The sequence below is a fragment of the Grus americana genome, chromosome 11, assembly GCF_028858705.1.
Source record: "Grus americana isolate bGruAme1 chromosome 11, bGruAme1.mat, whole genome shotgun sequence".
NCBI classification, from domain to species: Eukaryota; Metazoa; Chordata; class Aves; order Gruiformes; family Gruidae; genus Grus; species Grus americana.
In genome coordinates, this window is record NC_072862.1 from 24,137,103 (window position 1) to 24,153,672 (window position 16,570).

Consider the following 16,570-nt stretch of genomic DNA (forward strand, 5'->3'; position numbering starts at 1 on the left):
TCACAACGTGAGTAAATTTTCAAGGCAAGCATTCTACATCATTACATTTTCAGGGAAGCTTGGGGGAGGAAATAACACACACTGAAAAGAATTCCTTTTCATGAACTATGTGATAAAAATTACCCTGCAAGAAACCTTTTTCATGTTATCTGACTGGAGGGAGGGATAGGGAGGAGAGGGAAGATGCAACTCCCATGAAATTTTACCAGTAGCTAATTAAATACACTGCTTCTAATTTTTAGCATCATGGACTTCAGGTATATGATTTATTCACCAATGTAAAAAAAAAACCCCAAACCCCAAAGAAGGAGAAATCAAATCCTTTTCCATAGGTAAGAAAAATACTCACTGATGCAGATCACTAATTTTCAACAATCCTAACAAACTCTGGCTGTATGGAGTAGCTCTTTCTTTCTATCAATATCAGAAAATGTAGCAGGCTGAAGAGGAAACAAAAGTTAAACCAAACCATTTTAAAATACAGTACTGTGACAGATTTTATTTCATTTTTATCAGTACTACATGCTTACTACCACTAGGAACAGACATGCCATTTTTTTTTGTTTTGATTTTTTCTTTGTGGGTTTTTTTTTGTTTGTTTGTTTGTTTTTTTAACCTATATTAAATGTTGACCTAAAGCTTGCTGTGCCTTGGAAATCTGGCTCAGGAGTTAACTGCATGAATTTTTATTTAAATAGATAAGCACTTAAGTTTGAAAATAAGACAAATACAGGTGAACAGGAAAATTAAATTACAAATTCAGTTCATACAAATATCTCTTATTCTATGCACTAAACCCTGTTAATTAGCTGAGATCTTTTAAAAATTCTTAGAATAGTTATGAAACATTATTTACAAATTATATAAATAAATCCTAGGTCACTTTTAAATTAACCAATACAACAAAAAAGTCACCTTTTTGTACTGCGTGTACTAAAAATGTTCTTGTTTATTGATCATAACCCAGTTTGCAGTATAAAACGTTTGTTCACTTACATCAAAATGGGTTCAAATAGAAGGAAGGAAGGTATTGGTTTCAAAAGAAAACAAAACAATATTATAAATGCTTAAGATCAATGAGGCTTCTTAATGTTCTTTCTGCACGGTTTGCAGTCATTTTTAGAAGTCCCTTCTACAGTATTCGTCCTGTGAACAGGTCATCTCAAAATAGCAGAGACATAGTTTTAGCAAAGGGAAGAATACTCAGAACATCGCTCACACTTCACAGAGACCTTGTACCAGGAGGGAAAGGACAGAACGGAATGTCAGTGGCCAGCACAAGCCTTTACAACATTTAACTTAAAAGGCAGCATTTATAGAACTAATCACAGACTATACACATCCTGCACTGAACAGCAATCAAAAGGACTGGAAAATATACATTTAGGAAAACAAGAGACCGATGGTTTTCCATTACCTTTGTTCAAATTAATGCTCTTCTCCTTGTCTTTTGTTTTAAAACCAGCATCGACACCACCAACAACTACAACTACCTTTGCCTTTAACATAATATATGCCAGGTAACTACTGTACGTGAGAAATGTACAATAAAAGGAGAGAAACCACTCAATTTCCTATGCAGACACATGAAAATATAAAGCCATACAGATTCCAAAGTGCCATGAATACCAAATTCAAGTGATGGTTTATAGCATGTAGGAAAGAAACTAAATGGAACTTGCTCTATGGGTTGCCGAGCCCTTCAGCTGCATCTTCTGTTTCCCCTTTGGCTGCTTTGGTGAGAATTTCCATCCATTTCATCTGCAGTTCTTCATCTTCCGCGCTGAAATACAGAGTTTGCTGGGACTGGCAAAGCTTAAAAACATGCTTCACTTCAAACTTCTCACCAGCACCTGGTAAACTGACTTCGTACCCAGGCAGCGGAACAGGACGTGGGCTCCGTCCATCCTAAAGAGGAAAGAACAAATGTAAAAATTCAGCAACAAATGGTATTTGAAAAGGGACGAGCGGGGGAATCTGTGCGGGGAAGAAAGATTTCCTCTCGATGGGGTTAAAGAAACGCCTCTTTCAAACAGTTTAAAACTCGCTTTGCAGTAGTAAGATGAAGTGACTGGAGATGCATTACCCTACTCCCGAGACACTGTCACCAGGCACACGCTCAGGACAGCTACACCGCAACCCTCACCGCAGCGGCGTGCCTCGGTGCTTGCCGCCGGCTGACAGCCCCCCGTGCTGGGGCTGCAGCCTGCCATCCCTTACCACAGAGCCGACACGCACGCGCATGCACACGCACCGGTAAGCACAGGAACGCGGTTCCAGAGCACACATGCGCTCGGCTCCTCGTTCAGCACTGTAGCTTACGAAACAGAGGAGAGGCGATATCGACTGCTTAACTGAAAACAACAGAAGGCAATGACTTCTTGGTGCTTTATTCTTCTTATTGAACAGATTCCCTTTCACAGGAGGAATATGGATCCGGCAGTGGCACGGCTGGGGATTGCCATGTAATTTCACACAACTTACACACGCTGTCTTTCACAAAACCCCTTTGCAGTAGGTAGAGGCAATCAGATCCAGCTGAGAGCAGTGCGGTGCAGTCCTTCCTGAAGCTCGTGGGCCATCGGTAAGATTGGTTTAAAGGAGACAAATAAGCAGAGCTGGACACTGAGAGACACAAAGGCAACTACCAGGGAAGAGACTTTGAAAGAAAAGAGGATTTCAGATTTTAGATAAATCAATGAATCTTCTCAGAAAGTCTTGGGTTATTTATGATGCTTTTCAGAGTTGTGAAGGAAGTCGAAGCTCAGATTCTTGAACACCCTTTAAAGGCCACGTTAACTCACAGCTCTCAGGAGTGACACAGATCCCTAGCAGCCACATCTTGAGCACCGACCCAGCTCTCAGGAAAGGCACACTTTGGCAAGGCAGGGCGTGCCGTGACCAAGCAACTCGTTTCAGCTGATGCCATCAAAGCATTTTCACAGGTGAGTCCCCAAACCGAAGTCTAAACCCACAGGCATCAGGCATTCAGAAGAGGCCATTGCCTCTTGTAGCAGCTACTTGTGTAGCAGCTACTACTTGCGTAGCAGCATACTCAAGTTCAATGCCTCACGCCAAAGTTAACAAGGCATCGCACAAAGGGGTGGCAAAGTCATTCTTTTGTCACCCCACACAGAATGCAGATGACACAGTAAATCTGGAAGGAGACCACAGCTCTGAGAACAATGACAAAAAATCTGCTTTTCTAACACTTAGACGCAAGTAATTCAAGTTTCAGAACTGCTCACACCAATGCCAACGCATACATTAACTAAAGGGGCAAAAAATACACAGTCAAAAATGTGTCTATGCACTTTATGAAATCCCTGCAGGTTTCCTGATTTATTAATCTACTACTTGTTATCGTTATGCAAAAATGACAGGGCCCATCTGCTTGAAGACCAAGCACTATGCAAGGAGGTTTACGTCAACTTTGGGTAAACACTAAAGAATTCAGTTCCCGTTTGAGTGCAAGCCGTTGTGTTAAAAGCAGCACACAATTTCTAGATCCTGACACCACAGCCACAAAAATACTTCTCTAAAACCCTGAGCTCAACTTCAAACTCAGCTGCTCCCTTATTTTCTAGGAGTAAGTCACGTTTACATGATGAATAAAAGATTCTTCTTTGGAATTTATAAAGCATATTTTTCTCTTGGCTCAAACCTGGTAATTCTTATATACACTAGCTCTCATTATACTAATTTACCCTCCATCCTTCTCCAAAACTCATTACTTCTCTAGCTAGCTGGGACTTCTTCATTCTGCATTTCTCAGTCAGGTGTAAGTTGTCAGAGCTCTGGAAGTAGCTGCACACTTTACAAGGCCAATGGGGGCGGAAGCTCCAGGTGGAGCCCTGGGAAAGACAGACTCATTTCTGTAACACCGCTGATCCTTAAGCTTGAGGTGGTCTCTGCTTATAAGCAAACTCTTATAATTCCACTCAGGTAAACATGACAAACAGCTGCACAAATTCTGCCTCAGTCTGAGGACAGATAAAATTGGTATGATTTCCATACCTAAATAAGCTGTGAATTTTATCCTCGTGCGTAAAGCCTTATGCAAGCCTTAAACCGTGAACGTTCAGGGGATTAATTCGTTCTCCTGGAACAAGGATCTAAAGCAAAAGAGCAGTTTTCTTGCTATTTTAGAGCCTGTGAGTCACATTTCCATTTGCACTGGCACCCCTTCTTCGGTGTGAGGGACAGGGGTGCAGAGGACAAAAGCTGTTGGGGCTTTTACTGTATCAGAAGCTCCAGACTCAGCTTGGTTTGCTCCTGCTTCCCAGGAGGCAGCTATTCTTTCTGTTCTTTTTTAAAATAATCCCCCAACTTTCAAACTCCTACGGTCACGCTTCGCTTGGTCTGTGTTGCAAGACCTTTAATACCACTGTTGACAATATTATTCCCAAAAGGCACCTCTTTTTTCAGGCACTGAAATGCTGCTTTGCAGGCCTGAAGAGGTTTGAGGTGCACTGAGGTGGTTGTACAAAACAAAACAATGCCTGGGAAAATAATGTTCAAGCACGTGAGTGGTTCCCGACTGGTTCCAGACACTCGGCCATGAGGAAAGCGGCTCTGGAAGAGACTTTTCTCAGAAGGCTAGTGTATACTCTGTAAACCAGAACTAACAAGAACATTGGGTTAATATAAAGAATGGGATTTGCTTCGTGATTTTTCCCTTCAGCTGGATGGAAATTGGAGGAAGTGTGCAAGTGGGAGAGGTAGGCCCTTGAAGGAGGGCGTCTTTTTTTGGTTTATAGCCTCAGCTCGCAACTGGCGATTCGTGAGAGTAAATCCTGGCTTGGCTACTGGATGTATGATAGATCAACCTTGTCCCCATATACTTTCTTGCCAGTTTACTGGGAGATTTATCTCACACCTGAAATAGTCGAGGACACTAACCATAAAATTTAACTGTCACGAAAGCAACAGTCGGTGTCAAAGGCACCCTTTTGCCCTAAAAACTGCGATCTTCCTAATAATGTTAGCAGGGGCTCAAAACCAAGTTTGGCAGGGCACGGAGCAAAGAACACAGCATGTGAAGCACAGAAGCTTCTCCAGCTTCCACCCCTCGCTTTGCACAACTGTCAGGAGGGGGCCCGCAGAATGGAGCATCACTCTGCTGGGCACTACGGCTGATTTACGTCCCATGGGTTATTACTTGTGCTGTCCTGAGACAATTGCTTGGGCACTAGGAGAAATTCTCTTTCTAGGTCATACCACCTAAGTGGCGTTGCTTCCTCTCAACTCTTCGTTCCAGTCATCTCTCAGATGAGACACGTTGCTCCTGGGTGAGGAAGGCCAAAGAATTTAGACCTCTCTCCCTCTATCCCCACTCTCCTTCCCCAAGCTTGCCTGCGCGAGGCGCTCTGGCTTGGTTTGTGCGGAATACAGGGCTTGCACCGCTCCTTTGCTGAGGTACAGTTTCCACATCAGCTGAAAAGTTTTGCAGCAAAGCCATTCTCCCTGCTTTGCTTTTTTCCTTTTCCCAGACCCTGACTCCAGAGAGATCTAAAGACTGGGTTTGTTGCGTTCGTTTTAGCGCTTGGTCTGAGGCCATTTGCTTTTTCAACTCGTAATTTCAGTCACGCGTCTCCTGATGACGAGGAGGGGAGCCAGGCAGCACGCTGCCTGCGGGATGGATTGGGAGCTCACCCAGCGTGGGGTCTGAATCCCAGACGAAGCCATGTGGGCTGTGTCCGAGCTCCAAATTCAAGCTTTCAGCCTCCTAGGCACTATGCTTAAAACATGACACACGCTCGTTTAAAACCAGCGGTGTTCTTGCTGACAAGCGGCAGAACAAACACGCCTCTAAGGACAACATGTACTTGTTGTCGAACATTTGCTACGGGGTAAGCTTTACTTTGAATAGCTTTAGAAAATCATGGCTAATATTTACGTCCCAGACTGTTCTTGCTACAGCCATACAAAGCGACGCTAATAAAAAGCAAACCCTTCATATCACTACAATTACAGCAGGGTAATGGTAGGCTGAATTCGGACCCATTCCTTCTTCCATCCCACCCAGGAGACAGAAAAAGGCTGCACATAAACGTGTCAAACGCTGAATACAAAATTGGATACAGGGGAGCTCATTTCAGCATTGCCATTCTTTATCTTCAGGATGTCTAAGGAAGCATATTTCCATTTCGGATATTCCATCTTGGATATAGAGATATCTATCACCTGACTTACATCACACACAAATGCTAGTTAGCTTCAACAACACGCTGTTTAAAAAAAAAAAAAAAAGCTTACCACAGTAATTATTTCAAGTAAAGATAAAATCACAGGATGCTACAACAAGGAGATTTACCAAACAGTCCATTTTTCAGGCTGAAGAGCATTTAAATTTCCACAAATTCCTCCACCCTCTCAACCCAGAACTAGGTTTAAAAAATAAAAAAATAAAAAACTTGAACCAGCAATTGCAATATTCAAACTGCTTCACAGCTCTACACATTTTACAGGAAAGTGCTTTCCCTAATGACAGGGCAATAAAGCCTTTGAATATACTTGTCTGACACCCGTAAAAACCCCAAAACATAACCTAATTATCTGTGTTTTGTCCTTTTTTGTTAAAAAATGGAAAAGAAAATCGATGAGCTTAAACATTTGCTCACAACCGTATCAGCAGTAACTACAGATAACAAGGAAATCTGAAATCTCTGAGGCTTTGTGCTATATTCAGAATACCAAGTTCATTTTTGTTGTTGAAACCAAGCCAAATCCTTTGACCTACTTCTCAACTTGACATATTTAAACTTATGCTTTTTTTTTTTTTCTCCTATGTGTTAACCCTCATGAATGTCATTTTACCTGGCTACTTCCTTGCAGATACAGAACAAGAGGTTCAGTCTTGGGGATGGTCACCCACATTTTGTACCAAGTCTTCCCTTTTTCAAGGAACTGGAGGTAGCTGCTGAAGAGGCTGTTTTCAGCTGCTAAGATGCTTTGCTTCTGGATGAAGAGAAGAGAAAGAAAAAAGAAAAAAAAAAGAAAAAAAAGCTGTTTCCATTGATGCTTACATGGGCAAAATACTTAGAATTAAGCATGAAATATATTTAAGTTGTCCAGAGTCAAATAATACTGTAGGGCAAATGCTGGATAACCCGTAACTGAACAAAAGTTTAATCATTATTATATATACCAACAAGAAATAGCACAATTCCATGAATTCCATGTAATAGAGGCAGATGCTGAACTACTGTTCCCAGCGGACGTGAAGTTAAATTCCACCTCCACCAAGTAAATTGAGAATGGTAATTAAGATGATGCAGCTAGTTTCTTGCTTAGCAAAGTAGGCTGGGAGATGATTTCAAATGAATGCAAAAGGTGTATTGAGAGACCCTCTTGTGTGCGGATGCAGAGAGATGTGAGCCAAATCAGAGAGCACCAGAGCAAAAAAAAAAAAAAAAAAAATCAAAAGAAATTTTTTTCTTCAGATAGAAAGCAAAGAAAACCAAAATTCCTGTTCACATTAGAATTTGCACAGAAGTCTCCTGGGGATTTCTGGCATCTGCTAATAACATTTCTAAAGTGGCAATCTCCTCAGCTGCTATTAAGCTTGTTAAGAAAGTTTAATGTAAATAGGAGGGAAAGAAAAAGACCGGCTCTGATCTTTCTTTTTTATACATCTACTTTCTTGCATTTTACCTGATCCTTTGAAGATTTAGCAGAAGGCTAGAAGCCTGAGCGTATGAGGGAAAAATGACTCTTTTCCTCGGGTTTTTACAGCTTTCTGCTGTAATCTGCTTTTCCAAAGTAAAGCCATAGGTCACATTTCACTGGTTTGCTTTTTGGCTTTCCAGATTAACAGAGCTCTCGGCTGGGTAGCTGTAGGTTTTCACTTTAATGGCAAACAGCTCTGCTGAGACAGTGCCAGAAGGTTTATCACGAGATACCACAGACTACACGGATGCATATTAAATGCTCATCATCTGTAGGCACAGCTGTTGTATATCTGAAGTTTTTGATGGTATCAGGCTCTGGATCCAGAATCTTCTCTGCGTTCCGCAGACACGGTGGTTCAGGGAAGGACAGCGTGCATTTGTAGCTTTACCCCACTTTGTATTTCTGAGATTCTGGACGTGTTTGGGCACAAAGCTGACAAAGCACCTGAGCAGCAGAGTTCGCTCTGGGACACCGTGCTGGTGTGATTTTACCCGTGTAGGTACATTTAGGAGCCTGCAAAGAAATATGACCTGCAGGGAAGCAGAGCGGGGCACGATCTAAAAGACTGTTTGAGGAAGCATTTATTACAGGAGCTCTGGGTATGCACTGGCAGATTTACATTTCTTGCTCAGAGTCCAGCTCTTTTCCACGTAGTCTGGTTCTGAGGAGGAGGATAACAAGGCTGGAAGGCAGTCTGATGGCTCTGAGGAGTGGCTTCCAGAAAGATGTTTTTCAAGGTAAGATGTTTTTCGGTATAGGCTGCAACGATTTCCCAATTTTCCACGCAGTGCTCAAAGCAGGATGGTGCAGGTCAGCATATCAGAGGGAAGGATGAATTGCAATGAAGTTCTCAGTGTGTCAGTGGGTCTTTCAGGAATCTGATGTCCCTGCGGGTCCACTTTCAATTGAGATGTATGTCCTCTTTTACACACGCAGTGATTTCTGGCTGTATTTCACAGGTAAAATAAGTAAAACTTTTTTCTTCAAGGTGGCCCATGAAAAGTGTGGCACGTAATGGTACTCACAGCTCTGCCCACAGTCTAAAAAAAGCATTGGTAAGAGAAGGTTCAGTTGTTGTGGGTGAGGATAAAACAAATCAGTTTGCCAATACCTTTCTTGTTCTTGTAAAAAATAAGGGTAGAATGTGCCGCTATCACGGTATAAAGCCTGGTGGCATCTGTGGCAATTGCGAAGCAGTAGTTTACACAATATAATCTGTGGAAGTCACGTCTTGGAGAAAAGAGTCTGCATTATAGCAGGGTTCAGAAAGTTTCAGTGAATCCTGATAGTCTTTCGGAAGGATGCCATGCTTCTGCATGATCAACTAAGAAAAAATTCGTTTCAATGATACTTTGACAGGATGTGAAATAAGGAGTGCAAAAGTATCTTCTATTTGGAGTTAAAAGTGAAAAACCAAATCTTATTTCCCCAAATTTTGCCAATAGTTATGTTGCACAACTCAAGATTGGAAATGCACCATAATAAAAAGAAGCCAGAAGTTTCTCCTCTTTTTTTGTTACTTTGAAAGCTGAAGCTTAGCTGCAAAACCAGCTGCATCCCTGTTTGATCAGCATCCTATGATGAACGCTCACCATTTACAAACAGCATTCAGGCTGCATGCACATTCAATTCAAGCTATAGGCCAGATGGTCAAATACGGTGGGTGAAAAAAAGATAACCAAACAATTTTATTTGTTTTAAATAAATACCTTAAAAAAAAAAAAACAAAACTCAAGGGCAGCTAGCACACCAAAAGTTTTTTAGCTAACTACTGTACCTCTGCAGCTAGTCTTTTCTTTTGTTCTCCCACTGCTTCCACTCCAGGGCTGCATGGGCTTGCTGGTAACTGCAGAAAACACTCTTTACACACTCGATTATGACGGCTGGTATCTGCAAGTGGTTTAAACTCGGAGCATTTTGCACAGATCACCTGTATCAGAAAGATGATGCTTTATTAGCCATCACCGAAGCGTAACTCTTCTCTGAATCAAGTGACTTCCAGAACGGTTGTTATTAAAGTAAAATCCAGAAAACTAATGTAAGCATAAGATAGAGCGGCCAATATAATATTTACTTTATTTACTTCCATTAATAAGTAACATTTTTGTGATCCCATGCTGCGTACCAATATATCTAAATAAAGGAAACATATGCCTTTTGGGAAATACTTTATGATTAACATCATGCAAGTTTGCTTTTCTTTCCTTATAAACCTTTATGAGTCAAAAAGGGCTTAGGTTGACAAAGCAACTAGTGCTTTTTAATGCCAATCATAAAACGGTCTAGGAAGGACTGATTTTCAGCGTAAAGGCGACTGACGCTTCCTCATCCATTAGGCAGTTCAGCCTGATAGAACTGAGGAATCCAAAACTTGCTGGCCATTTTAAGACAGTCCTATATATTATCCATTAAATTAACAACTTTGGACTCCTTTCCTCAGCTGCCAAGAGCACACAATGACACAGCAGTCCCATGAAACCAGCGCTTGTGAAGAGTGATGGGTGCGCAGCTCCAGAACCCATTTCCACGCTCACAACCTGACTCTACCACTTGCTGCTGCTGCTCCGGGGAGAGGAACCGTCCCCTGGGGCGCGAGGCGGGGGCAGGCAGCCGGGTTCAACAGCCGTGCTGAACTTCCTGCACAATCATACAACCCAGGCGCCCTTCAGGTACAAGTACACGTTATTACAGGCTTCACTGCAAGGTGTAAATGACTACATGAAGAAAACTGCCTTAATTCAGCAAGTGTGAAGTGAAGCACCGTTCTGCCAAGTTACATAAACAAAATCAAGCTAGCGTTTTTAGAAACATGAAAGTCTTTCCTTCAGACAAATTAGCTTCTTTAATTTGAATGCTATTGCCACATCACAAAACATCCCAAACCCAAAAACTGTTTAACAATAAATTATTAATAATGTAATCCTTATCTCTCTGTCCATGGGGAAAAGCTATTATTTCATTTCTTTAATAATACTGAGCTTTGCAATGGAGCATTTTAAACCTCCAGAAATGCATTTCATTATTTTAGTAATAAGTAATAAAAACAAATCCAGAAGGTTGAAAATCCCAATTCCGGTGCAAATATGTCTCCTCCACAGTAATTTTATTTCAGTTAGTGAGACTGAGGTTTCTTCAAACATCTTAACTATATATTTAGATCTCCAGCTGAAAATTTATCTCCACTTCAAATGAATAATGGTATTTAAATAACGTTATTCTGTACTAGTTACATTAGGAACAGTGAACCATGAAACTCAAGTTACAGAGGGCAGATTTCAAGTCAGATTACAGAAATCAATCTCATCTTGGCCATGGTTGCGATTTTCAGAACGCCCCCCGAGAAGCTAGATGTCAGCGAAGGGCGCTGGGGAAGGGTGCCTCAGTGCCTTCGGTAACCTGGCTCTGCAGCTCCACGAGCGATATGGTTCTGACTTTTCAAGCAGGAGGAAACCACTTTGGCACAAGCAATCCTTGACTGCCCTGCTCCAGGACAAGGAGAACCCATCCATCTTTAACACTGCACGTTCAACAGCTGCTCATCCTGGCAAGAGCTGCTGTCTGAAGCAAGGCTGTCAGAAGGCCGTTGTGTTTCTGCAAACACAATACAGGGCACACCCCCTCCCCAGATACACGCGCACCCCCAGAGAAGGCACCACCTTCCTTTTTACCCACTGAGGTGCTGTATTTGCCTTCAGAACAGCACAGACCAGGCCCCTTGCACCAGGCCTTTGCTCTTTTTCCCCCCGATTCCTGGGGCGGGGGGGCAAAGCAAGCGGAAAGATGCGCTCTGTGAATGACCTGCCATGAACCAGAACATCTTTTAGTTCCTGCAGTGAAAAAAAAAAATACTCTCTTCAACCATCTTTGTGGAAGAAACAGAAAAGCTCTGTGCATGCCGATACTTACTGCCCCACACTGCTTACAGTGGTGCCGCCTTTTCGTGATGGAGTTAAAGCTCTCGCTGCAGCTCTTGCAGGCCTGTTTCTCCTTGTCTCGCTTGGATTTGGAAGATTTCCTACAGGAATCACTCTGAAAAGTACAATGATGATTTTTATTGAAATAAAAATTAAAAAAAAAAAAATCGCAAAACAATTCACAGACTTCTCCTACTGCCAAAGATCCTCTTAGGGTCTCACACCATTTTAGAAAAGAATTCAGGTCAACTCTGCTAAAGGCCTACGGATGGCTGGCTGGCTCAGCCCTCGGGTGTTTCTGGTGTGGCATTACGGGTCTCAGATTGCTCGAGCCAATTCTTCAAGTACCCCTCTGCCCACTTGTGCCCTTCCAGCCGCTGCACGAACTCAGCTCAGCCTCTGCTGCTAAGGAGGACGAGGAACCGGGAAGAGGGCTTGCCAAGAGTTACAGAATGGCAGGGGTTGGCAGGGACCTCTGGAGATCATCTCGTCCAACCCCCTGCTAGAGCAGGATCACCCAGAGCAGGTTGCACAAGATGGCATCCAGGCAGGTTTTGAATCTCTCCAGAGAAGGAGACTCCACAACCTCTCTGGGCAGCCTGTCCCAGTGCTTGGTCACCCTCAGAGGGAAGAAGTTTTTCCTCACGTTCAGGTGGAACTGGCTGTGTTCCAGTTTGTGCCCGTTGCCCCTTGTCCTGTTGCTGGGCACCACTGAAAGGAGTCTGGCCCCTTCCTCTTGACACCCACCCTTTAGATATTGATAAGTGTTGATCAGATCCCCTCTCAGCCTTCTCTTCTCCAGGCTAACCAGCCCCAGCTCTCAGCCTCATACGAGAGATGCTCCAGTGCCCTCACCATCTTTGTAGCCCTCGGCTGGACTCTCTCCAGTAGTTCCCTGTCTGTCTTGAACTGGGGAGCCCAGAACTGGACACAGAAGAGCATTCCTTCTGGCACTCACCTCATCCTCCCTGTTGCAATGCAACTTGGCTAAGGTAAATGTTGTTGACTGAGTGCATCGTAAACGCTTCTGTTCACGGGGGAGATGAGAAGATTTTGGGAAAAATGGTTTGACTGAAGAGTGAACAGTGCTGGCAGTAGATTTAGAGTTTGTGGATTTAGAGTTTCCTTAGGCTCCCTGACAGCCCAGGATGAAACATAAAGCTCCTCAGGAGGACAGGGACACCTACACCAGGGACCTGCTATCAGCTGCTCTTGGCAGAAGACACTTCCTATCAGCTGTCTAGACAGCTGAGCAAGTTTAGCCTCTTAAGCTAAGCACCTAAGCTGGTACATAAAGTCACTAGGTATAATTAAACCCAACTGCCCAATTTTCCGATAAACTGAAGAGCATTAACATGGCGATGTGTAGTTCATAAAAACACAGCTTCACGCAGAACTTCAAGTAGACCCCCATTCTGTTTTCTTTTTTAAGGAAATAAATACTATTCCTCCTTCCCAGTCAGGATGGCGACATGCAGGGGCCGAGCAGCTCCCTGGGAGCCGGGGCACCGCCAGCCAGCAGCATCTGCAGGGAGATCCCAGCCCCAAGGAGGTGGCTGCATCATGGTCCTCCAGCAAGGCTCCTTGAGGAGAAGAGGTTTGATAACTCTCTTCATTTTTGTTCGCTTGACACAATCATTTAACAAACTACTGGGAGAAGAAACATTTCCTCTAAATGAAAAGAGCAGAGGTATTTTACATTTTTTCTGAAAATCAACCAGGTAAAGATCAGGCCCATTGCAGGTTACACAGATTCTGGACTCCTCGACAACCCCCCCTTCCCTTTAAGCCACTGCAGCACAACTTAGGTCACAACTTAAGTCCGCTTGAGAGAGAACAATTGGCTCAACAAATTTCCCCTTCTTCAAAGCCTGTATTTAGCAGCAGGAGGTGGGCATGTGGGGACGGGAGGAAAGGCAGCAGCAGTTACAACTAGCAGAGCTGCCCATGGATCACCAGACAGGTGGCACCAGCACTAGGGACATCATGCCATTTGCCCTATGCTCTCACCTTACTGGTTATGACTAACCTGCAGAAGCCACTAATATAGGTTTCTAGGCCAATTAAAAAAAACAACAACAAAATTTATAAGCTGACTCCACTCTCCCATCTTTCAGCCTCCTTGAGTCTCTGCCCTGCCGTTCCCCGGTTAGAGGAGAGCACGTTGGCTTTCCGCAGAGCAACTGAAGCCACCCTGTCTTGTAAGGGCATTACACAACAAAACCACAACTAATTACTTCTAATTGGCTTGGATCTTTTCATTTTTATTAACTTTTCTATAGCTGCCACAGTAATGTTTCAAACTTGTATACAAGTAAATAGGATGTTTTGCAATTCAGCTTGGTGAAGCACAGTCATACAGATTTGTTCATTCAGGAAAATCACTATACCCCCATATACGTACATGTTAATTGCTCAGCAAAACAGAATGCCTGCAAATCCACATCCTCCCACACACATAAGCGGAGTGCAGTATTTCACTTTTCTTGCTAAGAACCAGATGTAACCAGTACGACACTGAGTTACAACCACCGAACAATGCCTCGGATGAATCACTGGCAAGAACGTTCCTTTCAGACTCTGTTAGACCCCTCCAAGTAAGGCACATAATTAAGGCGATTCGAAAAGCTTTTACTGATCAGCAGCAATCTACAGGGAAGCTTTTTCATTTGTATCACATATATTGGCTAAAGTCAGCTGTTTCTCACTCTGATTTTGCTGCTAATGCTATTTAATTTTTTAGAAGACTGTTTTTTTTTTCCTACTGGCTATGGATGGATTCCCCTTAAGTTGTTACATCAGAGCTTTCCCTTACTGGTCAACCTTATTTTTTCTCTTCTCAATAGTTAAAATTTGCATATAGCGTAACAAGCCTTTTGATTCTTTTAACAACAATTTCCCTAGTGTTACTGGAACGGCAAGAGCACAAATGAAGGCACCCTTTAGCCTCGTGAGCTGTGACTGGAAGATAACCTTGATGAATGCTAAGCAGAACCAGTTTTTGGCTTTCAATCGATACCTACACATGCCTGCATAGGAAAAATGCTGAAGTTCCTCTAACACGAATTGAACGGACTACTTCCTGTGGAAATTGGTTAATTCGATTTGTACTTCAATAGGAATATCCATCATCACCCACATGCATGTTTCTATAACACAGACAAGACTCAGGTTGAGTACTTTCTCTAATGGATCTGGTATTTGACTTCCTCCTCAACGTCAACCAGCCTGGACAGTGTTCACTTTCGGAAATACATGACCCGTATATTTGACAAAGGCAAGAAAGCAGAAAGGGTATTCCATTGGGCAAGATTTGTCAGGACAGTTATGCATGAGCTTTTATTTTAGACTATTATATTTATTTTAGACCATTATATTTTAATTTGCACTGTAGCATACAACAAGCTTTTAATACTAACTTCGCTAATCAAAAAAGGCCCTGTATAAAGAGGTCTTTAAGTGTTTGACAAATACCAGCAAAGTTTCGTAGTATTTCTCAACTGAGAATACAGTGAGAACACAAGAGTTTGAAACATTGCTATTGCAGCTGTAGAAAAAATAATAAAAATGAAAATGTATTTTCTTTATGACTTGGCAAATTCCGATGAGCAGTTATAGAAGAAAGACTTACTCAATATTATGTTATTTAACTGCTGACACTGGGAAAGAATTAAGAAGCCCTTTGCTTTCCATCCGTGTGAAAACCATGAGACTTTGCTGCACGGGCAGTCCCCTCATCCCACCCAGCGATGGCTCCGGAAGTTGACTTTGCCACGTACTCTTAACTACACACCATCTGAACAGAAAGGTTTTTGTAGAAAAACAAGGACATGCATTGTAATACACAAACCTTGCTCATGAAAGATAAATTTAACAGTCACTTTGCAATTGTGTCCTTTATTACAGAAGTTATCTGCTGTTGATGTACGTTAAGAGGAAAACTAATACAAAGCTGCCCTAGCTTCAACTGGAGTATCTTGATACTAATGCACATGAGTAACTGTCGTATTTCTCATCTGTCTTGGTGTACCCAGCTCTGATTTGAAACTGCTGAGTCTGACAGGAAAAAACTACTTGCATAAAATCTGTTCAGAGCCAGGATCTACAATAACTTCTTTCAGACTGGGCTGTTTTGACCACTAATTTGCTTTTACTCTACACCTGCATTTAACTCTCTAAATCTTGACAGTGTCCTCCCAACTTCAACGTTTTGGTGGAAAAAGAGCATACACCCCAGCGAGAGGTACAACTCATGCCTAGAGCTAAGTGACTGCAAGGTGAAGGCCTGTGGCTGGACTGCTTAGGAAAGCAGACATCACACCATCAGCGAATCACTGGAGCCTCCATTTATTTCTGAAAAGCAGGGAAGAAACACCAAGAGCTGGTAGGAACAGCAAGAAAACCAATGGGCTCAGGAGACTGTTGTTCTGTTTATTACTTGCTATATATTTCATTCTGTCTGGGCCAGTAAGTAGAAATTAAGCCTCGACGCTGTACGTGCAACATATACAGAGTCTGATGAGACTCTTCTATATGGGCATGAGCATGAGCGACAAAGGGGTTTCAAATCGTTTACTTCTCATTATGCTTATACAGCTGCGTATTTGCCATTTATGAACTACATATTTGGAGACACCTGCAATGGGGCAGAACATCAGCAGGTGCTTCTGGAATTGCTGAGTATGTGTGAGACATTAATTTAAATTATATAGTATATTTTGTACTTTGTAATGCAGCAAAATTGTTCCGTTTGTTTCTCTGTATGCCACCGTCATACGTGCAAGGTTACATGCAAGACAATCTTCCAATGGCTTGTAGTTTCCTCGTGCCTGCAGAGCGCTGAGCATAAACTGTGCTAGCAGTGCAGCGCAGCCAACAGTTTCCACAGTGCTGTACAGCAAGCGGACTGCGCTTCCTGCAGTGGGTTTTCACGGCCTGGTTATGCTAACAGGCAACGCTGAAGAAGAGAGGAGCAGAGTCCT

The 16,570-nt window shown here is 42.7% G+C and overlaps 1 protein-coding gene across 7 annotated transcripts in view; it reads right to left on the reverse strand.

The window, feature by feature from the left end:
* Window positions 1-916: 916 nt before the first annotated feature.
* Window positions 917-16,570, reverse strand: part of FGD3 (FYVE, RhoGEF and PH domain containing 3) — a 111,238-nt gene continuing 95,584 nt past the window's right edge. For 6 of the 7 annotated variants that reach the window (XM_054837789.1, XM_054837787.1, XM_054837790.1 and 3 more), the window contains exons 16-19: window positions 11,581-11,703; window positions 9,452-9,604; window positions 6,820-6,960; window positions 917-1,908 (exon numbers count right to left, since the gene is read on the reverse strand). In XM_054837789.1, the coding sequence (XP_054693764.1) occupies window positions 1,684-1,908; window positions 6,820-6,960; window positions 9,452-9,604; window positions 11,581-11,703 (642 nt within the window). In that variant the 3' untranslated portion in view covers window positions 917-1,683. The remainder of the gene's footprint in view (window positions 1,909-6,819; window positions 6,961-9,451; window positions 9,605-11,580; window positions 11,704-16,570) is intronic. The other variant, XM_054837788.1, reaches the window with a different exon arrangement.